At 36.7% G+C, this 25,514-nt stretch overlaps 1 protein-coding gene across 3 annotated transcripts in view; it reads left to right on the forward strand.

Annotated features, from left to right (window-relative positions):
• The window catches only part of ATP2B1 (ATPase plasma membrane Ca2+ transporting 1), a 122,466-nt gene that overhangs the window by 58,881 nt on the left and 38,071 nt on the right, over window positions 1-25,514 (forward strand). For all 3 annotated transcript variants that reach the window (XM_073900527.1, XM_073900528.1, XM_025882349.2), the window contains exons 3-7: window positions 12,168-12,365; window positions 18,155-18,409; window positions 18,502-18,627; window positions 22,620-22,760; window positions 25,429-25,467. In XM_073900527.1, coding sequence (XP_073756628.1) covers window positions 12,168-12,365; window positions 18,155-18,409; window positions 18,502-18,627; window positions 22,620-22,760; window positions 25,429-25,467 — 759 coding nt within the window. The remainder of the gene's footprint in view (window positions 1-12,167; window positions 12,366-18,154; window positions 18,410-18,501; window positions 18,628-22,619; window positions 22,761-25,428; window positions 25,468-25,514) is intronic.

Below are 25,514 nucleotides of genomic sequence, written 5' to 3' on the forward strand. Positions count from 1 at the left end.
AAGGTCACTCTTGTTCCTGGGTCTCTTAAATACTGTCTCTTCACCTAAAACACTGTACCTCATCCTTCCTATGACTCTTTTATCATTTAATCATTCTTTTTTTTTTTTTTTTTTTAAGAACAGTGGTACAGAGTAGCCTAGTGGGGTTCTTGCTACTCCATTTATTTACTTTAATTTTATTTATGATTATTTTTTTAAGTAAGCTCCACACCCTGAGATCAAGAGTTGCATGCCCACTGAGCCAGCCAGGCGCCCTATCTCTTAATCATTCTTAAGACCTCAAATTAGATACCTTAGAATTTCCTCCTCTACCCCCACCCCCTTAATTTTGGATTCTGGTTCCTTACCACCCCATCATAATACTAAACACACTGAGCCATGATTAACTGGTTACTTGTCAGCTTGCCCCACTAAACTAAGTTCTTTGAGGGCAAGTGCCAGAGAAAGGCATGCTGTCTGATCACTTCCCCTTGTATGCTTACTTAATGCCCATCGCAGTGCCTGGCCTGTGGAAATGAATGTGAAAGTTTCACTTTAGACCAGTGATTCCTAAATTGAGGAGTGGTCTTCTCTTTTGAAATTGGGAGTACTAGTTTGTTTCCCAAGAAGAATGCACATAAACATAAGTTTTCCCATGCTTTCTAGGTCTGCATGTTTTCCTGCAACCTTCACTTGGAGAAGTCAGGGTGGCTGCTACAGTTACCGTCACCACCACCGTCTGTCTCTCTCTCTCTCTCTCTCTCTCTCTCTCTCTCACAGGCAGACATACATACAGAACTTGATAAGACTGTGGTGTTTGCTGTGTAGTAGCCATGATTTTCAGTTAAGCCCGTTCCAGTATTTTCCCCTCTTCATTGCCTAAACTGACACACGATTTTATTAGTGGCAGCAGTTGTGGTGCTACATTTTCTTATTAAAACATCCAGCTATTGATAAAATTTTGAATTTTATGTCTTTTCCAAATAATATACACAATACTCAAGCCATTATCTATTCATAGAATGAAAATAGCCCCCCCCCACTTCCCACAGTGGTGAATCCGACCCCAGAGGCACATAATTCTGAGACTGTCAACCTTAAATAAAACAAATGGTAATTTAATTAAACAAAGATGAGTCTGTCTGAGAGTAGCAGGGGAATTGCAGTTCAGGACTTGCAGACTATGGCAAGCCATGGCCAAGTCCAAGGAGGCAAAGTGGGGGAGACTAGCTGTTATTAGGTTCTGGGAGGAAATTGAGGAGCGTTGTTTGGAATATAACTTAATTGGAGAAGAACAGGAGTGCGAGGTTGTAGTGGTTTCTCACTGGCTGCAAGCGGTGGGCAGTTTGCTGTTACGGAGGCATGTGGAAATCTTCCTCCTTTCTGCTGGCCATGTAAGTTGAGACGAGTGCTACGTGCATGAGAACTCTCCCTTCATGGCTTCCTGACTACATTTTTAAATTAGATTTCCTTGATTCATTTTCATGTTTTCCCTTTTTGATTAAGATCTTTCTGAGAAAGCATCACTGATTAAGCATCAGGTTATTCTTTTTGATTGAAATATTTTTGTCTTTCTGTGTCTTTTGGTGCTTAGAAGGACCTTTTCCAAGAGTCATGTCCCGTATCAGGGTGGGGGAGTGGGGACTAAGTAGCGAGTGGAAACCGTGGAGGCCACCTTTGAGTAACAGGGAAGATAGAAGGAGGGGCTGTCAGGGATTTCCTATTCATGAATTCATATCTTATCAAGCTTATAAACATTGGATCATCTCAAAGCCTTGAGCTAACATTCTGTTTGCTACATTATTTTCATGGCCTTCAGAAATAGCAGGAAGGACGGAACTCAAAAAGGGGTTTGTGGATACCACGCCTGTATTTCTCGTTGTCTCCAGAGCTGTTGGAAATCTTTGGTCCTGCTGTTGCCACCAACTCTCCTAGTGCTGACTAGGAAATTCCAGGTTGGCTGGTCAACTTGCTTTTTAAGCCAAGTGGGTTGCTCAATGATCTTATGTAACTGAGTTTTAACTTCCCCAGAAGTGTTAATCCAGGTGCAGCAGGTGGTGTTGGCCACAGCACAGACACCTCCTTGCTCAGTAGAAGATAATCAAGGACTGTCCTATTATCAACTTTGACCAGAGAGTCTAAGGTTCTTTTTTGGGCAGCTATTGTCTTGGCTACTAATTCTGCAATATCTCCAAGAGTAAAGGAGAGATTTCTGATCATATTCTTGTTTACTTTTACTCCTAACTGGGGAAGTATGACCCTGCCACAGGAAGTGAATCCTGAATCATGAAAGCCTCCTGCTAGGTCCTTTCTCATTTGACGGTGTCAATACAGGGAATCTGACCAAAGAAGGTGCCTTAGTTGGTTTGCAGAAAGTTAGGAGCACAGTCAGATAACTCAAAAGGCCTTGCCTTGATATGTACCAGTTGTTGAGGCATTTATAGGCGCTGGGAGAATGATAACCACCACAAACATAAATCCAGTTGGGACACAAATCACTCTCACTTACTCGGGTGGCACTGTTAATAGGTAAGAGATTTTAATGATAAATCCGGCAGTGTGAAAGGCAAACCCCTCCTTGAGCAATGGCCTTGAGAAATGGGTGAAAGTGTTCTCTTTCTAGGCCATTGCCAAAGTGAAAGAGAAGGAAAAAAAAGTTTCATGTTTAAACTATGAAGTCTTGATTCAGCATCAGGGGAGGAGTCAGCCTTTATGACAGCTACTTCTTTTTCTAGTTCGTTTGATTGGGAGGTCTCTAGCATCTGTGCAGGACCAGATGTCAGATGGTGCCTTCTTCATCCATGAGATACGCAGGTTTAAGTCCCCAAGGTTTGGCTGCCATATGGGTAGTGAGGAGGACCTGCTATAGAGTCCCTTCCAAGTACATTCATGGGCAGTCTTTGTTCTTACTGATTACAAATCAAAAGTGTGAGAGAAAATTGGAAATATTACTTTAGAGAATTATAGCCAGATTTTTGAGGAAACTAGAATTGAGGATCCAGTCCAGTTTACAAGTATGTAACAGAAACTCAAAGACAATTAACAGGATTAGAATCTAAAGTAGACAAAGGAGTAAACATAATTTCTTCTCTCTGCAAGTACCCTCATTTTTTATAAAAAACTATTTCTTTGCATTAAACTTTGCCTGATTATTTATAATAGTGAAGCAAGAATATGATTAACCATCTAAGCTCTTTTTAAGACTGCTTTGCTGGAATTTTGTAAGCAAGGTACCAGGTTGATTTTTCCTTCGTAGGATTTCATTGGTTCCTTAAAGTCAAGCTTCGCTCCTTAAGACTCTTTTGTTCTATCTGAATGTATGCACATTTCTCAAATATGACATTCCAGTCAAAACTTTGGTAATATAACCAATGTTTCTCTGTCCTGATACAAGGAGAACAGATTCTTACTGAATTTATGCAAATAATTGTCATGAAGATTAAAATACTAACAGTTTCCAAATTTTGGAGGGATCATGTGGAGAGAAAAAGTAAATGTTTTATCTTTATTGACAGAGGTGCATATCACCAAATTGTTGATAGCTTAAGAGAAAGAGAAAAAGGTTTCCTAAAATCTGAAGAAGCAAAACATTAGAGAACCAAGAATGTTTAAACAAGAAGTCATAAAAATTATAATCCTCCTCCTCAGTTCATTCAGTCTCATGTTTTCAATTCTTGTTCTGCTTGAATTCAGTTTGCCACTAGATCTGGAAATTCTTACCCAATTCAGTTTTATTACCTTAAAGTTATCAGAGAACTGTCCTTTCTTGAATCTCTTTGAAGATGAAGTACTTTTGCAGGAACACTTGTAAAAGCATCAGAGTAAAACAATAACTGTCTGTAAGTGTCCAAAAGACTTAAAAATGGCCATGGCTAAAGGCCTGATGAGAGTTCATTATAATGCAGCCGAGAAAGAAATTTGGTTATTTTTGTGACAGATACTTTAAGATAGTAACTAGAATTACAAGTGTTAACGTGATATAAGGACATATGAGATCTTTAGAAATTACATGCTATTTTTGCTACATTAATAATGTATTTCCACACAAATATATTCTAAGAAGGTTTAACATCACCTATTTGACAATACTTCCCATGTAATTTAACATACCAAATAAGTCTAATTAGTTTAACATCTCCCTCTTTATAAGGAGAACAGATCCTTTGGTATGTTCCAGGGACCTTCTGTAAAAACCTAAAGTTAATTCAAGGTTAGAATATTTCCTTTAGAATTTGATTTTGGGGAAGTTTGTCAAAAATATCAAAAGGCTGGGACACTTAGGATGATAGGTCACTGTGAAATAATACTTAGGTATCGCTTTAACCAAAGTGACAAAGACTTTGCGGGAAAAGACAAAGTTAAATAGTTGTAAAAAGCCTTAGCTTCTTTAATTTTGAAAATAGTGAACTTTTTAAAAAAGGAATCAAAGACGTGATGAGGACAAAACACACAGTCTTTCTAGCAGATTACATTAAAAGTAAAGAAAAACCTTTGTTTACAATATCTTATTAAGGGCAGATAAGAAATGTAAGAAAACATTGTTCTTTTAAACAGAGGGAAAAAATTTAATTTTGTACCACTGTAGTTTTGATATTAAAACTCATTTTTTCTAAAGATTTTATTTGAGAGAGAGCACAAAGTGAGCACAAGCAGAGGGGAGGGGCAAAGGGAGAGGGAGAAGCAGACTCTGTAATGAGCAGGAGCCTGACGCAGGGCTGGATCCCAGGACCCTGAGATCATGACCTGAGCCAAAGTCAGATATTTAGCCGACTGAGCCACCTAGGTGTCCCAGACTAAAACTCATTTTTAAATAAATTTATTTTAATCCTAACTAGCTTGACCACACATTAAAATCTCTATTCAAAGATTCCTTTTCCAAAAACCTACAACTTTCTTTTTTACATTCAGATTTTATCCTATCTTTGTTCTTTTCAAATAACCAGCCTCCCCCCCCCCCTTTTTAAGATTTTATTTATTTGACAGATAGCAAGAGAGGGAACACAAGCAGGGAGATTGTGAGAGGGAGAAGCAGGCTTCCTGCCGAGCAGGGAGCCAGATGCAGGCTCTATCCCAGGACCCTGGAATCATGACCGATCGGAAGGCTCAACCACCAAGCCACCCAGGTGCCCCATCTCTTTCCCTTTTTAAATAACCAGACTTACTTTTAAAATTTTTTTATAAGATTTTATTTATTTATTTGAGAGAGTGAGCGAGCACGAGAGGGGGAGGGTGAGAGGGAGAAGCCGACTCCCTGCTCAGCAGGGAGCCCAATGCGGAACTCGATTCTGGGACTCCAGGATCATGACCTGAGCCAAAGGTGGTCGCTTAACCACCTGAGCCACCCAGGCACCCACCAGCCTCACTTTATAACAGACTTTCCCTCAACAAAAGTGCATGTCTGGGCACCTGGGTGGCTAAATCGGTTAAGCATCTGCCTTGAGCTCAGGTCATGATCCCAGGGTTCTGGGATCAAGTCCCGCATTTGGCTCTGCTTCTCCCTTTCTGCCCCTTCCCCCTGCTTGCATTCTCTCTCTCTCTCTCCCTCCCAAATAAATAAAATATTTTTAAAAAAGTGCATGTCTATTCCTTTCTACCTTCTTTTACCAAAAGCCCATATACGATTTTTTTTGCATATGGAGATGTTTCACTTATTATTTCTAGTAGCTTTAAGCACACACATTAATTAGAATTCTTAACCCTTAGCAACCTTAATTAAGAAGTAAACAATTCTGAACTGGCCTTTACATTAGCATTCTGTGAATTGGCAGACATACTTTTTTATGATTGCTGGAAACATGCTTTTTTCATAGAATATTTTTAAGCATGCCTAAAACATCTTTATTATTAGACTCAAATATCTTTAGTTCCTCTGTAAAATGAAGCAAAAAAGCCTATATGTTCAGTAATCTGTGTTTCAATATTTTATCTTACTTGGAAATGATCTATTTAATGAATTTAGCTTAACTCATCACTTAATTTAGCCAAACTTTAAGGTTTCAGGTTACCAAAAAGATTTGGGGAGATTATTTGAAAAGTTCACCTAAGAACCTTTTTTATCCTACTTACATCTGTTTAGTTTACTCATTCTTAACAATTATGTTTAGTTACCCACTAAAGCTTCATGAGACATTAGACTCAGCCATTCTTGTTGGCAAATTTTCTAACAGATACAACATGAATTTATTTGATTAGTAAAACCAGTAGAATAGAAGTTGTATGTCTACATTATGTTTATTGCTGGTAACTCTGAAGACATGCTTATTTTAGTGAAGCCAAAGTTAAGCTAGCTTTTATTTGACACAGATTGTCCCAAAAACCTGAAAAGCATTTGGGTTACTTTCTATTATATTTTTGAAAATTTCTATGAATACTTAATTCACATTTGAGTCAGCTAAATTGAACTCTTTTACAAATTAATTTTAGTAATTCTGTTGGCGGTAGAAAATGCTACATATATACAACACACATATAGATATGCTTAAACATAAACAGAGACCTCATGGTTTCTACTTTCTTCATTATAAAAGTTGGATCTTAGTTTTCTGGTAGTTGGAGTAAGTTAAGACTACCTGTTCATATGGCTAAAGCAGTTTTAAACGACCTTTCCCCTTTTGTTTTTCTTCTGGTAAGAATTACTTCCCTGAAGTTTGTACTTTAGCATTTACACCTCAGAGGCACGAGGAAGAATGCAGGTTACAAGCCTTTAAAGATCAATAGGGGAGGTTTGGGGATTGGTAAAAAGAAATGGGCCAACTTTGAACTGCCTCTAGAGTCACATTTCTAGTTTTTACAAAGATTTGTAAGATAAGGATAGTTGCTCTCAATTCCTCAAAGAATTGGGTTGCAGCTTAAATGACATCATAGCTTGATCTACCCATCCAACTGCATTATCCTCAGCATAGAGGAGAGCACCTTAACAAAATTTCTTATCAGGCACCAACCAGCGCCTCCAGTATTATTTTCTGCCTTTTTGTATATCCACTAATCTCTGGAGTTAATCCAACTATTAAAATGTTAGAGAATTTTCTATGAGTTTAAGAAATTATTTAACTATAGCCCTTAGTTTAGTCTTTAGTGTGGCCTTTGACCAAAAAATGAAGGATGCCTGAGGAGAATTGCCTATAGCTTCAGGTGGTCTTACTTGAAAAGGTAATTGTTTAATAGGCTCTTCAGAGTAGAAAGGCAATTCAGACAGGATTACTAGAATGAGTACTCAAAGGAAGAAAGAGGGGAGCAGTATGAGTATTATGTCAGTCTTACAGCCTTTGTTTATGTACCTCTTAGATCTTCACTTTTTCATTAGCCTTTTACAACAAATCTTTATCGAAAGATTTGGAACCATAGTTTTTAGACATAAAATAGGCAGATATGCCAGGAGGTGGCTTGCTTAACTTGCTGGATTTTAAGGATCCCACTAAGAGTAAAAGTACAGAAAACAAAAGAGTTCTCACCAAGAAGGGTAGTACCTTCACAAAAGCAGACCCCAGATAAAGTCAGAGAGCTGAACCAGAAGGCGGGAGCTTGACTCTCAGAGGACACTCACTGAACCAAAAGGAAAAAGACAACTCACAGAAATGAAGAGTGCAAGGGGCACAAGTGGAACACAAAAGAGTTGTGAGGGTCATTATTCCCTAGGGGTTCAGCTCCTTCCCAGCCCACTTCTGACACCAGGTAATATCAACCTTAAATGAAACACATGGTAATTTAATTAAACAAATATAAATTTATTCAGGAATAACAGTGGCATTGCAAGTCAGGGCAGGCAGACTATGGTGAACCATAGGGCAGGTCTGAAGAGACAGAGGGGAGGCTAGCTTTTAGTAGGTTCTGAGAGGAGACAGAGGTGTTTTCAACATAGCTTCATTGAAGAAGAGCAAGAGCTTAAGGTTGTGGCAGTTTCTCACTGGCTGCAAGTGGTGGGCAGTTTGTGGTTCCCGAAGCAAGTGGAAATCTTCCTCCTCCCTGTTGGTCATTAAGTTGACATGAGCGCTACATGTATGACAACTGTCCCTTCATAGCATCCCAGCTCCAGTTTGTTTATTTTTTTAAAAGATTCTATTTATTTAATGAGAGAAAGAGAGAGAGAGAGAACACAAGCAAGGGGAGTGGGAGAGGGAGAAGCAGGCTTCCCACTGAGCAGGGAGCCCATTGTGGGGCTCGATCCCAGGATCCTGGGATCATGACCTGAGCTGAAGGCAGACGCTTAAAACGACTGAGCCACCCAGGTGCGCCCCCCTACCCCAGCTCCATTTTAAATCAGGTTTTCTTTACTCATTTTTACAGCTACTTTTGATGGTTTTTAAAAATATATTTTCTGTTTGTGAAGATAACTGGGCCATGAGGAAATCAGTGCTAAACATGCCCTTTGCCTCATTGTTGCTACACTGCCATCAACTGAGCCAGTGGGACTAGGCAGAAGATCTGTTGTTTTATTTATTCATGTTATACTTAATGATTTCATGTCATATGTACTCTATTTTTAAAACTCGGACCATGTAGTCTCATTACCAGTTTCATCAGCTTAGCTATCTTCTTTCCTCTAAGAACTTTGCTTTCTCTCTCTTAACAGTGGAAGCCTCCTCCTGCACTTAGAGCAGGCTAACACTTAACACTGTGGATTCCATTCCCCTTGCCTCTTCCAAGGTGTTAACTCTAGTGTTAGCCTGTGTCTCTTGTGTTGTCTTCTCTATTTGATTATTTCCACTGGTAAATTGCTTGCCCTAATATCTATCACTCATCTTTTTAAAAACCTAATGGGTTTTACTTACCCACTTTAATTCACTTTTACTGCTTTATTTTTCTCTGCTGTATCATACTCCAGAAGAAGTTTTATGATCATAGTTTCCACTCACTTTCTAATTCTTATTCTCTCTTCAGTTCTTTCTAATCAGACTTTCTTCGTGACACTCCGCTGTAAGATTTCTTATCAAGGTCATCAGCCTCCATCTAGTGAAAGCCAGTCTCAGTCTTCAACCCTACTCCTTTGATACATTCATCCACATTATCTTCATCTTTTTAAAAAAAACCTCTCCTTTCCTAGGCTTCCATAGTATTATATGAGCCTGTTTTGGAACCCCTCCCCCTCATCCCCACATATTTCTTTGGGTTGTCTTTGGCTTTTCTTCCCCTATCTGACCTTCAAATGTTGGGAGGGTTCCAAGGCTCTAGCCTCAGCTCTTTTCTCTTGTCTGCTTTCTGGGAGCCCTCACTGGGCCCATGGCTCCAGAATCATCTATACATTGATTATTCTCTGATTTGACCTCTGAGTTCCAGATATGGCTAGCCAGCTGTCTATAGACTTCTCCACTTGTTTGGCATCTCTTGTGTAAATCTTTAAAATGAAAACCATTAACTCCTGCCTCTCTTTTTCCACTTAATTCTGCAATTCCCAAAGCCTGCTCTATCTTGGGAAATGTCTTTACTATCCATCCATTTAAATGTATATACCCCCACCCCCCAAAAATCTAGATACTGTTCTTTATTTTTTCTCTTTCTTTCATCCACATCCAGTCCTTTAGCAAGTTCTCTCTGATCTTTTTACAAGATAATTGGCAGATCCAACTAAAAACTCAGATTCAAGCCACCAACATCTCTTTGTACTGCAGAGTACATCTTTTCCCCACGCTCTTGAACTCTTCATTTTATACTCCACACAACAATTAAAATAAGATCAGTTATTACTGCAGTGCTTTAAAACCCTTCCGTTTTAGAAAGGTTTCTGTTACACTTAGAATAAATACTAGTCTTTTCTATGTTACTTTGTCTCTTTGTTTCCCTCCAGTATAATTTAAGTTTGCTGAATGTATAACTTGTTCCCAGTGATTCCTCAGATGTAAAATAGTCCCTTGAAGTAGTATCTGGTGGGGAACAGACTATTGTTATAAAACCCTTCATTATATTTAGATTATATAAGTTTATTCTTTTATATTAATGGAAATTAATTGCCCCCCCAAGTGTAATTGAAACCTGTAGTGGTTAGTTTGTAACTTGCCATCCCCTTACTTAATAGCTATTACTCTGTAGTTTATGATTTGATACTTTGTATCTTCTTCTCAGGCCCTTCCAAACAACTTTGTAAGTTACACCAACAAAAATTAATGCCCTTCCCCCAACTGCTACAAAAGTTAAAGTCACATGTGCAGAATTTCAGTAGGTAAACTGGAATCTAGGTCTTCTGTTATGACCTTATTGATGTTGTGTGCTTGGTGGTGGTATGGAAGAATTACAGTAAACTTTAGGACCAGCTGCTTTTTTATTTTCTAAATTCCCTCCAGTTACATTTTTAAGCTATCTTTAGGTCTATGGCTGTTTTTGTCAGCATTAACATAAAATATTGGCCTCTGTTGTAACCAGTGTAAGTTTTGGTCAGTTATTTTTATAGTTAATGGTGATATTTAAAACTACTAGGTATTATATATGTAATTAATGATAGGTTCTATTAAGTGTGAGTTAAACTGATAGAACCAGTAACTTCAGATGATTTCTTAGAAAAAAATTGGAGACTGACACAGGGCAGGAATGCAGTGTTTTATTTTTGCTAGTAAGATCACTAAAATATAAGACAAAACAAACTTACTATTTAATATCTTTTTATGAAAGAAAGGACACTTAATTAAAAAAGCAGCAAACACATAATCTCAGAACACCGCAAGGTTTAGTTCTTTAAAACTAATTTTGTTTTGTGGAAAACATCACTACATTGATTTTCCTGTCCCTCAGTTAAACCAGGGACCAGTGCTAACTGCTTGCAGCCAGGTGTGACTGGGGAGCATTGCTCTAGTCCAAAGAAACTGTGTAGATCCTAAATTATAATTTGCAAGTTTCTTCTCTCATACTGTCTTTCCCCTGGTCACAATTAGTACAATTGTTTGATTCCTTTCTTTCTGGTAAACTCTGTCTCAAAGCCTGGGCGCTCTGTGGAAGCTTTCAGATGATGACTTTTGTCATCAGAAAATCTAAAATGCTTTCTGCCCAGAATGGACTGACCTTGTTACAGTTGCTAATGAAAACATCTCTGGAATCTTCTTGATACCTTTAACAAAGTAAATAATTACTTTAAAAAGTTTATATTCATTTCTTATTATTACTCTAGTAGTATACTTTCTTTGTTCTCTCTCCTACTCTCTGCCTGCCTCCACATTGAGATTACTAGCTGAAACACTAAAAACCAAGAGCCTTCCAGTAATCTGTCGTTCTCTTAGAATGAACTCTTGCCCCCCCTGCAAAAGAGATTAAGCTAACTAAATTAATTACAAATTTAAATTTATGATAAATTGGAAATTGTATCATTCTGGTACCTTTGCCTCCTTCTTTGATATTTTTAAACAGCCTAAGGAAACAAATCATTTGTCACTGCTGCCTGTGTTCTCATATGGGAACATATCTAGGTTTGATGGGATCAGCAAGGTTAAATTAGAGGAGGACCTGCTAGATGGGGTGAAGGAAAGGCAAAATTGATACTCATCCAACTCTCTTTCAGCCTCTTACCTCTCCACTTCCACGCTTCAGGCAATAAATGCTATTTCCTACAATGCAGTGACTGTGGGTGCAGTCAATAGCACTACCTATTTCTTAAGCTGGAACGAAGTCCTAAAAATAAAATTCAAAAGAAAAGTCTCCCTAAGTTTCCTGTTTTTTGTGACTTGGAAATCTTTTATGAGTCAAAGTCTAACAGACATTTTAGTAGAGAAGTTTTAGAGTTTAAATTAACTTCTCATTGTTCTTTAGTAAATAAGAGTGAAAATCAAAGATTTTCACTGATTGAGTTAACCAAGATGCTGTTAAGTAAATCAAATAAATACATAATTCCCCATTTTTGGAGGGAAAACATCATAAGTAAAGGTCAGGGAAATGTTTAATTCCAATATAAAACCCATCCAACTGTCATATCAGTTCTGGTCTCTGGCAGTCTACAAGATGGTATAAGGTAGTTTGATCAAAAATAAGCAGTTTGGAAAAGTGAAAATTCTTAACCCCGTCTTGAGCTGTCTACCTGAAATGTCCTTTTAAAGTACTGTACACATTTTTCAGTGATTTAAATTCTGTACATTTGGTCTAATGCATAAAAATCCTATCAATAGGAGCTTATGAATTGGAATCTAAAGTGTAAAGAATATGTTTTGAATAAAATAGGTATTTTCATTTGTAAATAGTGAAATCTTTCACTGAAATTTGTTTCTTTTCACTAGGTTTAAGTGGAAACCCTGCAGATATAGAGAGAAGAGAAGCAGTGTTTGGAAAGAATTTTATACCTCCTAAAAAGCCAAAAACCTTTCTTCAATTAGTATGGGAAGCATTACAAGATGTCACTTTAATTATACTAGAAATTGCAGCCATAGTATCATTGGGCCTTTCTTTTTATCAACCTCCAGAAGGGGATAATGCACGTAAGTAAATTGGGGAGGGGAAACAAAGAAAAAGACTTTTTATGTGTGATGTAAATAAGTTCACTTCATTTGCATACTTAAAATGTAATAATAATACAGGTCAGCATTTATTGACCATGCTGGACACCATTCTAGTAGTGCTTTTAATAGTTCTTTAAATATACCATCTCAGATAATTTTACAGTAACCCTATGAGATAGTGTCACCTGCAAGTGAAATAGAGAGTTGAAAAACCTGCTAAAATGTGCATACCATGTGTTGGCAAGGAGCTAAGCCATATATATATATATATATATATATATATACACACACACACACACACACACACAATGGGGTTTGTGCCATCACAGTTTTTAAGGTCTTTGAACACTATATTGAAATAATTACAGTTTTAATTTTGGGTGTTTTTTTTTTAATTTTGGAAAGCATGGAAGCAATATTCTATTCTTTTCCCTAATCCATTATTTTTCAATTGTGTTATTATATGCATGATTTGGATAATTGCCTTGCCATTCTAGAAATGTTTCTACTACAAAGTATCTTGACCAATGGAAAAATACATTATACATTGATATATCTACTTTAACTTGTAGCTACAAATGGTTTTTTCTCCCACCTTTTTATGTTCTTTGTTTCTTTTTTAAATTTCTCTTTCTCTTTTTAGTAAGTTTATTTAAAATGGATATTCTTTGACAGTACGTTTTGTAACTGCTAAGAAATCCAGCTTGGGTTTTGCTTACTGTATTTAAATAACTATAGAGTGAACCAATAGTAGTTTATATATCAGAAGAGTGATACACCAATATTTTTGTTTGTAAGAACTTTATTCTTAATGCCTTTTAAATTATGAAGAGTTTGATAAATATTTGCTAACTCTGGAAGTCGGCTTATGCAATGATTTAAAGTAATTACATTAAAGGTATGCCTGGAGCTCATGTGAGAGTTGTTTTGTTTTTTTAAGTTTTTTGTTTGTTTGCTTGAGAAAGTTGATCACAGAATAGGTCACTTTATCTGAAACCAGTATAGATCAGGGTTTTTCAGCAGCAGCACTGTTTACATTTTACACCAGAACATTCTTTGTTGCCCTGCATCATACCACCTTCCAGTCAAGGCAACCAAAATGCCTCCAGATACTGCCAGGTTTCTCATAGGGGGCAAAATTGCCCGTGTCTGAGAATCACTGATCTAAAGAAGAAAAAATTTGGGCAATATTCTTGTCAACATTGAGCCAAATTATTTTTGAAACTTGTTTATTTTTGTTAAATAAATAATACATATTTTGCCATAGAAAGGTGAGGGAAAAATGACAATTCATAGGAAATAATATTCACCCAAAAATCTCATTTTTAAGAGATTACTGCTATACCATTTTGATATGTATTCTTCCAGATTTTAAAAGTATGTTTTGTGTGGGTTACTCATGAAGGTGTATGTATGCACGCGTGGGTAGGCCTGAGGGTGTGTAAATTGGTGTATCTTTTTATATGACAAAGAAAGGTCATACATAATACAGCTAAGCTCTGTAGTGCTCAGTTTACCGAACTAGCATCATAGAATATTGGGAATTGGTATTCTAGAATTCATTGAGTTGGCAGATTATTAATTTTTTTTTTTACTTTTAACATTTTTTACCCCAAGATTATAAGAAAGCTAAAGAAACATATTTTCAGTGGGAATGGATTTTGTTACAAGGACAAATTTTTTTTGGAACTTGGACTGCTTTCATTTGTAGGATATAGTGACAAGCCCTTTCCCAAATTTGCTTAAGGAGAATACTGGCATTAGATCCAACTGAGAAGATAACTGTAGAGTTTTCGGTGTCATAAGACACTTCAAAGAGATTCAAAATCTACTTAGAAGGAGATGAAATGTTAGTGTTTGCATTTTTTTTTAACATTTATTAGTGTACTCGTATCTTTTCATCATGTTATGTTTTAACACTAAGTAGTAACTTGGCTTAAAAGGAAATCCATTAATTGTAAACCTGCAGTTCTAGAAATCTAAATTCTCAAAATTTCTTACTAGTGCTGTTTGGTGTGAAAATAAGCACTGTGTAACCCACACTATAAACAAATCTTTGTAATACTGATCGATGGTTCTCAAACTTTTTGTTCTTGGGCCCCTTTACGCTCAAAGTATTAAGAACTCCAAAAAAAAACTAATGATGTAATGGAGGGTGATTAACATAACAATAAAAAAGTAAAAAAAATACTCCAAAGAACTTTTGATTATATGAGTTATATCTGTAGATATTTACTGTATTCCTAATTAAAATCGAGAAATTTAAAAATACCATTGCACTTAAAAATTATAACTAAGTGCTGTGTTGTTATAATAAAAAATTATAATTACTGAAATTATTAATGAGATTTTAAATGAAATAATGAAAAGAGTAGTAGTGTTCTTCATTTCCTTGTTATCTCTTTAACATAATTGAAGATAACTGGGTTCTCATCTGCTTCTGCATTTAGTGTGTTGTGTTAGCACATGTAATGTAGTCTTTGGAAAATTCCACTATACATTCCTGAAATACAAGGCACATTACATCTTAGTATTTTTATAAACATAGTTCTGACCTTGGGGATTCCTCCTGGGATTCCTAGACAACACTTTTGAGAACTACTTCATTATACTGTAATGTACACACTTGATGCACCATCTAAGAAATAGCTCAAGTGGAGAATTTTAAGAATGGAATATTTGCCTTGCGGCAGAGAGCAAAGACTGAATTTAGATTGTGCATCTCTCTCAGGTGTTTACAGGGGAACACTTTCGGTGAAATAGATTATTATTACTATATTTGTACTTGGACTTTACTGAAAGCGTTATTAAAATACTTATATATAAATAAATATAACTGGTAAACTACAATCCTTTTGTAACTTTGATTTTGCAATTGTTTTTTCATTGCAGCTACTCTAAAAATTTATAATGATCATCAGTAGGAAAAGGATTTAATTTCTAGAAGTATTTTACTACCATCTGTTTCAAGATCGTTCTAACTTTATCTGTATAACCTAAAGTAGAACTATATATGAAATGAAATATGGCACCAACTTGTTTCTTGTTCTCTTTTGAAATATACAGTCATCTAGTTCTAAATATGCATGTGAGATTTAAAGCTGAGAATGATATAATTGTCTCATAATTCCTTCCCCCCAATCTCTGTTGCATTGATCCTTAAATTTTTTTTTATTATATACCTTATTGGGAAGAAATCTGAGCATCTATCTCCAAATGATGCATTTGTGAATTATATATATATTTAGAGCTGTCTTCATAATGTGTATATTTTTATAGTGCATAGTCTTAAATGTATATAAAATATAAATTGAAATATTAAAAAGATGAAATGAGGTTTAAAATTTTGATGTTTAGTAATTATAAAATACCATTATTGATAGCATGATTGTGAATATACATTATTATATTTTATAATTTCGATTTAACCTTGATTTCCCTTGATTTGGGTCTGAGTTTGGTTTATTTCAGAACTTGGTTTTAATGTTTCTCATAGCTGAAAAGAAACTTAAAACATTATGTAAATCCAAATGCAGGAAGTGTACTCACTAATGGTATTTATTTTCACTCTCATCCACCAGTTACATAAACGTCTCTGTTGACATATGACTGGTAAATTCCATCTTCTGCTTTCAATCTGTTGTTATTGCACACTGTTATAACGTATTGCATTTTTACATTTTTAACCGAAACCCATTGAAATGCTTCATTTGGAAGATAATATTTTAGCTGCATTTCACGTAGGTAAAAAGTGGTCAACATGGTATTTGAACCTTCATCTGTTCTTGAGTCTGGACTTGGCTCAACCTAATTCAGAGGAGAAACTGTGCTACTGCTTCTGCTGTTTAGAACATTGTAAACCATAAATTCATTTAACTAGTTACTGTGTACAATGATACATGGTCATTTCTTCAGTTCAAATGTAATTCAAAGAGAAGTTTCAATATTTGGATGGGAAAGCCAGCACTCTCAATGGATTGTCCTGCTGTCTCCTTTGGAGAACATGCTTTTGTACCCATTGATGGCTGAATCCTGTTCATGGTCCTTGAGATTTTTTTTTTTTTTTTTTTTTTTTTAATTCACATCATCCCTTCCATTTCACCACCACCAGTTGATTTTATTACAATCTCTGTGTTCTCTCTCTTCCTCTATCCCACATACCTCTCCTGGATTAATCTTTATTCAGCATCTTTTTTTTAAGATTTTATTTATTTATTTGAGAGAGAATGAGAGATAGAGAGCACTAGAGGGAAGAGGGTCAGAGGGAGAAGCAGACTCCCTGCTGAGCAGGGAGCCCGATGTGGGGCTCGATCCCGGGACTCCAGGATCATGACCTGAGCCGAAGGCAGTTGCTTAACCAACTGAGCCACCCAGGTCCCCTTTATTCAGCATCTTTATACTTCATATCTTTGGTTCGTGCTTTCTATTCTGGAATATGCTTTAATCTTCTAGTATCATTCATTTACTCATTCTTTTTTTTTTTTTTTTTTGAATTATCTTTTTCCTGCTTTACCTGTCCTAAGAGAACCATTGATTTTTCAGACTTTTCAGCTCAACCCTCTGTAAGAAAGAACTTTATATAGGAATATGCAGAAGAACATATTCCTTCATGTGAATTTATAAATAACCAAAGTAAACTTGTAAGAAACAATGCTTACCTTTACTACGTGTATATGCCTTTTATTTTGTTAATGTTTCATTTTTCAAAATGCTGGTCATGGGCCACTGAGTTGATTTTAGACTCACAGATTATAGCCCAAAGTATAAACAGCACCGTTCCATTGTTCTTTCTTCAATATTGACCTTCAGTTTTGAGCTTTTGGGGTTCTTTCCTCCCTCATTCTTATGTAAACTTTTTTGTGCCATAGAGCCTTTGTACTGATTTTGATCTTTCCCTGGAATGCTCTTCCTGGAATGCTCTAAAGCAACTATTTGGTAGTTCCCTTTTTATCATTTGGCTCCTAGCCCAAACATCGCGGACACCTCAGAGGGGCCTTGATAGCACATCACCATCCTTTATTTTCTTTATGCCATTTACTATATCTGAAATTAATTGTTTTATTATCTGAATTCTTCATATAACATTTGCACCTACCAATCTGAGTATGGGTTTCATGCGAAGAGAGAGCTTGTGTGTCTTATTTACTGCTATATCCCCAGCTGCTAAAGTAGTGTCTGGCACCTAGAGTAGGTGCCCAAATAGTTGGATTAATGAGTAGCACTTGGCTTACCTTTTCATGTTACAGAAACCAAGTTTTGCTTGTACTTCTGTAAAATTGATAAAGTAAATAAGCATGATTCATGGGTAGCACATAGTATTTAAGTTTTCATGTATATCTTGTCTAATGTGTAATAATTAATAGCATTGACCATTGGTCCAGTGCAAAGGAATTCTCAACCACTGCTTTACCTACTTTAAAGTGTTCTCTCATTTAATCCTCACAACTCTGGTGGAGTAGGTGGTGTTATGCTAATTTGATAAGTAACTTGCCTTGAGGCTAAGATTTCATCTTCCCTGGTGTCCTTACTCTTAACCAGAACCCTAGACTGCCTCCCCATCCTGAGGGAACTTGACATAGTAAGCATTCTTATCATTATGGAATGCTTTTGGTTCAGTAACGTATTTAGAGTAAAATTAACAAGGTATGTAAACACCATAATTAACTTATCGAATGTCTGTTGTCATCAGTTCAGAATCTTTTTTCTTTTTCTTTCTTTCTTTTTCTTTTTTTTTTTTTTTGATAAGCATTTTCTTTCTTTCCATATAGTTTGTGGAGAAGTTTCTGTTGGAGAGGAAGAAGGTGAAGGAGAAACTGGTTGGATTGAAGGCGCTGCAATCCTCTTGTCAGTAGTGTGTGTGGTATTAGTAACAGCTTTCAATGACTGGAGTAAGGAAAAACAGTTTAGAGGTTTGCAGAGTCGAATTGAACAAGAACAGAAGTTCACAGTCATCAGGGGTGGTCAGGTCATTCAGATACCTGTAGCTGACATTACTGTTGGAGATATTGCTCAGGTGAAATATGGTAAGTAAAAAATGAGCAATACCTCTTAACGCTAGAGGTAAAGTTACTGTAATCTTGTTTATAGTTTAGCATACCATTGCTTTTTGTTTTAGGTGATCTTCTTCCAGCTGATGGCATACTGATTCAAGGCAATGATCTTAAAATTGATGAAAGCTCATTGACTGGTGAATCTGATCATGTTAAGAAGTCTTTAGATAAGGATCCCTTACTTCTATCAGGTATGAACTTCTTTATCTTGGCACTTTTTTCTCTTGCACGACTATATACCATTGTCAGCAAACATAGTTTCCCTAACAGCCTACAATGTGAAGGATTCTGTATTTTATGTTAGCTTCTACCGTTATAATCCTTAGGGACCTTTTTTATTTTTTTAAGTTGGCAGAGATATTAGAAATATTTGAATCCAGAGCCCTATTTTACAAATGAGGAGCCTAAGTCAAAACAAAAACAAAAACACAAAAAACCAAGAGTTTTTGAGTCAGTGTTAGTGTAGTGATAAAACTGAAATATAAACCTAATGATTTCTACTTTTCTATTTTTCTGTCTTAACGTTTATTCTTAAGGCCTGTTGATGTATAAAATTAAAGAATGATTGCTTTTAAAGCAAATTAATGAATTCCCTATGATGAACTACCAAGGAGAGGTTTTTGGGTTTTTTGTTTGTTATCTGTAAGAACTGATAAAATCCTTAAAATTTACTAATCTGACTCCTTCGTTTAACTGCTGAGGAATAAATCTGAGACAAATTATTTATCAAAGATTACATGACTAATCAACAGTAGGCCTAGCAGTGGCACCACATCTACTGGGGAGGATTGAATTTGCCACATAGGTGAGACATGTTCTGAGAACGAAGAACAGGATTTGTTTTTTTTGTTTGGTTGGTTGGTTTAAAGATTTATTTATTTATTTGAAAGCGAGAGAATGAGAGAGAGAGAGAGAGCACATGAGGTGGGGAGGGTCAGAGGGAGAAGCAGACTGCCTGCTGAGCAGGGATCCCTATGCGGGACTCGATCCCAGGACTCCAGGATCATGACCTGAGCCGAAGGCAGTCGCTTAACCAACTGAGCCACCCAGGCGCCCCGAAGAACAGGATTTGTACAGTTGAGGGTACTGTTTGAAATGGGGAGGTAGCTGTCTACCTGGGAGGCTCTTGTAACATTAACTGGTAGCTTGACCTGAGGTTAATTGGAAATGAAAGGGAAGAGATGGTGGGAAAATACTGTGTGGCCTTCTAAAATGCTGAATGAGAAGAAGCCAGAATACCACAACTTGATTCCAAAAGCACTGCCAGTTCTTTACATTGGATTTCCAGGTTTTTACTCTTAATTTTCTAGGATTCTTTATAGAATTTACAAAATTGCCTCTAAGACTGTTGTTTACATATGTTTGTTAGACTTAATTATACCAGAGCTTGGAGCAAGCAGAATGTTGCCTGTTCGTCTTCTATTACCATTTTCAGATGTTAATGGAATGCTAACATGTTTTACATTGTAAGGAGATTTATGCTGATTTAACTATAATAACATGGCGGCTGTAATTGTTCAGTTCTTCTCTCTGAACTTTATATTTTAATTGAACATGGTTTTACTGAAACGAAAGTCAAACATGTGACAAGTTAAGTCAGAGTCACAACTTTTGGGCATATACTTCAGTCTAACTATTAACCTTTTTAAGATTTGCAGATATGTGCCTAAAAAGCTTATTGCAGAACATCTCACCACTAACAATCAGAGTAATTACGTAAGCACCATTATTAAAGGGTAGAGGTCCCAATTATAATACAGACTTATTTCTTCAGAAAAGTCTTGGGATTTGTATACCTTTAAAATTTTGCACTACCAAGAACATCCTATTTTGTTTTTTTCTTTAGATGGGTATACTTGTAATTCATTCTAAGTAGACATATCTTAGATATAAAAATATGATGTATTTAAGTACAATGTATACTTTACTTACTCCTTGCCATAGTTTTGAGAAACTGTAATTGTTAACCAGATAAAATCTATAGTCTTTCCAAGGAGGGGAAAGCAATCTAATTATATAGGCTGTCTGGGCCATGGTATTTGGCAAACTGAGGTGGTATTCTCTTGCCTTTTTGCCATATATACTGCAGGGACTTTTATGTGCATCTAGCTTATTTACAAAGTGCTTAGCTCTTCAGGTTGATGTCCTTTAACTGAACTTTGGTCCTTTTCTATTTTAACAGAGATTGCTAGTAAGCTTTATGTAGACTCAGGTCCCTGACACATCAAGTGTACCACAAGAACTCTGTAAATTTTCCATGGTTAAGAAAAGACTGAAATAACTTTGCAGAGTCTCTTATCGTAATGTGGGTGGGAAAGTTTTTCTGCATTTATTTCCCTATTCCAAAAATGTACTAAAAAACATAAAATGCATTTATTTTTAAATGTATTCTCATGATGCCTTTTCTCACTGCTGTTCTTGGCTTTTTAAATTTAGATTTTTAAAAGCAGTTATTCAGTTAGCAGTGGGGATATGACCAGAACAAAAACTGTTTACTTTGCCTGAGCACATTAACCGCCAGCATCTGATTACCTGTGGTAAGGAGGAATAGAACATAAAAAAATTGAAATCTACCAGAAGCCAGAATCGTTAAAAGAAATTGCCTTTTACATGTAGAAGTTGCTCAATAAATACTGTTTCACTGTCCTGAATTTCATTTCTTATTTTCTTTGCCTTTTCACTGACAGAGGGGCTAATAATTAGTGAAATATTCAGAATATAGATTTTTAAAAGCAAGAAAATCAGGGGCACCTGGCTGGTTCAGTTGGTTAAGCATCCGTCTCTTGATCTCAGCTCAGGTCTTGATCTCAGGGTCATGAGTTCAGGCTCAGTGTTGGGCTCCATTCCGGGGCTGGGACCTACGTAAAACAACAACAACAACAAAATAAAAATAAAAGCAAGAAAATCAAAGGCCTCAAGTATTCACATTGGATAAGTTCTCCAGTAATTAGTAGACAAATGTAAGTTTTTAACTACTGGAATAAGTACATATGCTTTATGACTTTATTTAGCAAATAACCTTTGTGCATTGACTTGGTAGATAAGATGGTGGTAGGGGCAAAAGAACCTGTCCCCCATTTGGTTGTAAACTAGGAGATCAAATAAACATGATAAATGTAAAGAAGACTATTGCGAGTTTAGGAAAAAAAGTTGCTTTTGAAAGCTACTTAAAATTCACAAAAATATTACAGTAGAGAAATGGGAAGCTTTTTAATTAGGAAAGGTACAGAGATGTGGATGTACAAGTTGGAGAATGGTCAGCAAACTTGTCGGCATTGTATTAAAAGAAGAAAATGCCCCTTGCCCCCTGACCGAGCTGGATTGAATCTTTGTCTTGACACTTAATTGTTGCGTAATCTTGGGCAAATGTTTAGAAAATAAGAAAAAATAATGCCTACCAACTTGCAAGATTGTTGTAAGGGACAGTCAGAATACAGTCAGCGTTCCTATTTCTGTACCATCGCTCTCTGTCATGGAATTTTATGTTAGAGAAGTGGATGAAAAGTTTGAAGGGTTGGTTGATCTCGAGGTGAGGACTTTGGACTTAATCCAGTCGGCAGTGTAGAATCAAAGGTTTTTGAACCATGAGACGCTTGTGAGAAAATTCACATTTTAGGAAGATTAAAACTGATGTAGGACAAACTGGAAAGACAGACTAGCTAGGAGGCTGTTGCAGTGGTCTGGGCTGGCTAGGATGAAAGCTGGTTTAGGTAGAGATTTGGGTTTGGGTGTGGTAAATGGGGCATTTGGTTATAAAGAACATTTTTTTTTTTTAAGCAATGTGTTTCTCAGAAATGTCGATGATGATGATAATAAAATTAATGTGCATTCTTTGAACCCCCCCAAATTCCAGGCAGTGTGCAAAGGCACTTTACGTTTGTACCTTTATTTGAGTCTCATTGTTTTTATTAAAGGTAGGTACTATTATCCTCATTTTATGGGTGAGGAGTTGAGATGTGATGATTTGCCCAGTATCACATGGTAAATGGCATGCGCTTTGAATTCAGATGAGATGGATTACAGAGTTAAAACCTTCAGCATAAGAATTTAGGTTATTTAATGTCTTACTGAAATTATCTTATTAAGTACTGGATATTAAAGACAATATGACTAAAGTTTGAAATTTGAAGGTAGGAGGAAAAAAGCCATAACAATTTCAGAAAAACATTTTCTGTTGCTGTAGGTACTCATGTAATGGAAGGCTCTGGAAGAATGGTCGTTACTGCTGTAGGTGTTAATTCTCAAACTGGAATTATCTTTACCTTACTTGGAGCCGGAGGTGAAGAGGAAGAAAAGAAAGATGAAAAGAAAAAGGAAAAGAAAAGTAAGATCAGCAATTTTCTCTGAGAATGGGTGTTTGGAAATACAGCACCTGGTTGTAAGAACTGGCACAGAAAAATGCACTTCTTTTATGAGGTTCTGATACGAAACATTCTACAAGTTAATATAGTACTCTCAAGTGGTAGAATTAATGGAGTCCCTTCCATTTCCCAATTTTTCTTATAGACATCACAGTCCATCAAGGGCCTTTAGTGCATACATCAATCCCCTTTACTTAGCCAGACAAATTCAGCATCTCCTTGAACACCTGCATTGGCTTGCTTTATTCTGTTTAGTTTTTAGCATCTTTCTGTTACCTAACCAGCAAAATGAATTAAACTCTCACTTCCGATTTGCTTATCTCTTCTTCTTTAGTTGTAGCTTTCTTTGTCAACCAATCACATTTTGGTCTCATTGAGCTTTTAATCTATTTCACGTTTTCTACTATTCACATTTCCCCGTCTATACTTAAGTAGTTGGTTTCTGGACATAAGACGAAGACTTTACGTTGACATCCATTCTGTTTATTACATTTAGCCCAAAGTATTAGATACCGAGATTTTAGAAATTTGATCTTGACCCATTGTATCTGCTGTCCCTACAAGTTGAGCTATCCTCAGCAAAAATTGAGAAACCATAGTTTAGCCACAAGGATCTTACCAGAAACTGTCATAGGTAGGGAGACTGCCCAGAATTACTTAGCTGGAGGCATGTTACCTTTTTTTTTTTTTTAGATTTATTTATTTATTTGGGCAGGGGAGACAGCGAGCAAGGGAACATAAGTAGGGGGAGTGGCAGAGGCAGAAGCCGGCTTCCCGCAGAGCAGGGAGCCCGATGTGGGGCTCGATCCCAGGACCCCGGGAAGTCTCTCAGTGACTGAGCCACCCAGGTGCCCCTGGCTTGTTACTTTTTTAAAAACGCCTTCCCCACCCTGCTTCTAAGTATCTGCTATATCACCCTTTTCTCCCGCTCAGGTTTGCACCTCCAGGGTTCTTTCTCTTTAGGGTGACAGCAGTTTACTGTGGCTTAACCACTTGGATTTACTTAATTTTACTTAGGAGAGTAAGCCCCTATTTCGCTCTTACACTTAAGTATTTTGAGATCTTCTAAAATAAAAACCTTCCTAAAATCTTGGTTTGCTATAACTACAACCATGTTTTTAATACTTGGATGTTTTATTTTTGGGGGGTTTTGTCTTCAGTTGCAAAATTTTTAGTTTAAACAAAAATGTATTTGAACAGTTCTGACTGCAAATTGAAGGTAGCAAGACCCCCATTCTAAGTTCTCCTGTCCCAGTCCTCACGATAGCCCTCCACGTGCCTCCTTAGGTTTCTTAAGTTGGAGTAGAAGGCAATTTGAAAACCAGTAATAATGATACCACTTACTGAATGCTATGTGCATTATCTCCTTAATCCTTAAAACCCTAGGACATAAAGATGAGTAACCTGAGGCTTACGGAGATTATGTACTTGCTCCAGGTCAAAGATCTAGTAAGTGGCAGATCAGACCTGCTTGTCTAGCTCAAGAGTGTAACCATACACTGCGCTGCATTCTAATTTATGGGAGTCTGAGGTCAGTAGACCCTATTTAAAAAGTAAGGGAAGTTTGCATCATGACTTTTTTCTTTTGACCCCACAGTATCTTTCCTAACAAGCACTATTTTTTCTAAGATCTTATACCTCTGTTTTTATTAATCCAGTCAAAAATATTCCCAGGAATGAACATCCCCTAACTCATTGTCTGTCGTTTTTGATTCTTGGGGTTGTGTTTTTGTTTTGTTTTTTTTTCTTCCTAGAATGGGGCATTTTCCATCTGTGGACTCCAGCCCTTCTCTCATTCCCTTGACTGCTTTGGCCCTTACCCAGAAGCAGTTCAGGGTAATCTTTCTCATTTCCTTCCTAGTCTAGAATGTAGCTGTCTGATTCCTCTGAACTCAGAGCCTGTTGGAAGTAGCTCGATAGTCTCTTCCTTTCTCGTCATGTATCTTGAACATCTGCTCCTTCTTGACTCTGTTCCATGTTTCCCAGTTTGAAGATGGCTCTTCGAGATAGAGAAGGTGGAAGAAGGTTTGGCTGAGGGGCTCCACTTCCTCTTTCTCATTTTCAGTATTACACTGCCTGCTCCAAACGATAGACTCAGTCCCTCCTTGATTACTTTATTGCTTTAGACATTCCCATCTTTGTTTTCTCCAAATTGAAAACTAATTTGGTGAATTATCTTAACTGGTAGTCCTGCTGGCCCGTTCTTTACATTCATATTCTAATTTTACTGACTTGCCTCCCTGTCTTCCCAACATCCCGTGTGCCTGTTGTCTTCGTGACCTTTCTCCCACCCTCTCTACCCTTGCCCTTTTCTCCTTTCTTAGAATTACGTGTGTATTTAGTTTGAGAACCTCTTGTACCATATTTGGGTTCATTACAGCATATACAGGAGCAAAGTCTTATGGAGAAATCAAACAAACACTGATGCCCCAAATTATTTTGGAGTATCTCCCCTGGTGAAGACCTAGGGAGTGATTGACCCAGCAGGTCATTATAAACCAAATGTTTTCTATACAAGCACACACCATTGTGTAACAATTCTGCTATAGAAATGTGAACTACCTCTGCATAATTTAGCATGGCTGTCTTTATTTCTTTTGGAAAGCTTTAATTCCCATTTTGTTCCTACAGATAAGAAACAAGATGGAGCTATTGAGAATCGCAACAAAGGTAAGTTCACAAGGATAAAAAGTACAGTTAGCTTGTTTTCATTATAT

The sequence above is a fragment of the Callorhinus ursinus genome, unplaced genomic scaffold, assembly GCF_003265705.2.
Source record: "Callorhinus ursinus isolate GAN/ISIS: 27379988/994484 unplaced genomic scaffold, GSC_fseal_2.0 scaffold14, whole genome shotgun sequence".
NCBI classification, from domain to species: Eukaryota; Metazoa; Chordata; class Mammalia; order Carnivora; family Otariidae; genus Callorhinus; species Callorhinus ursinus.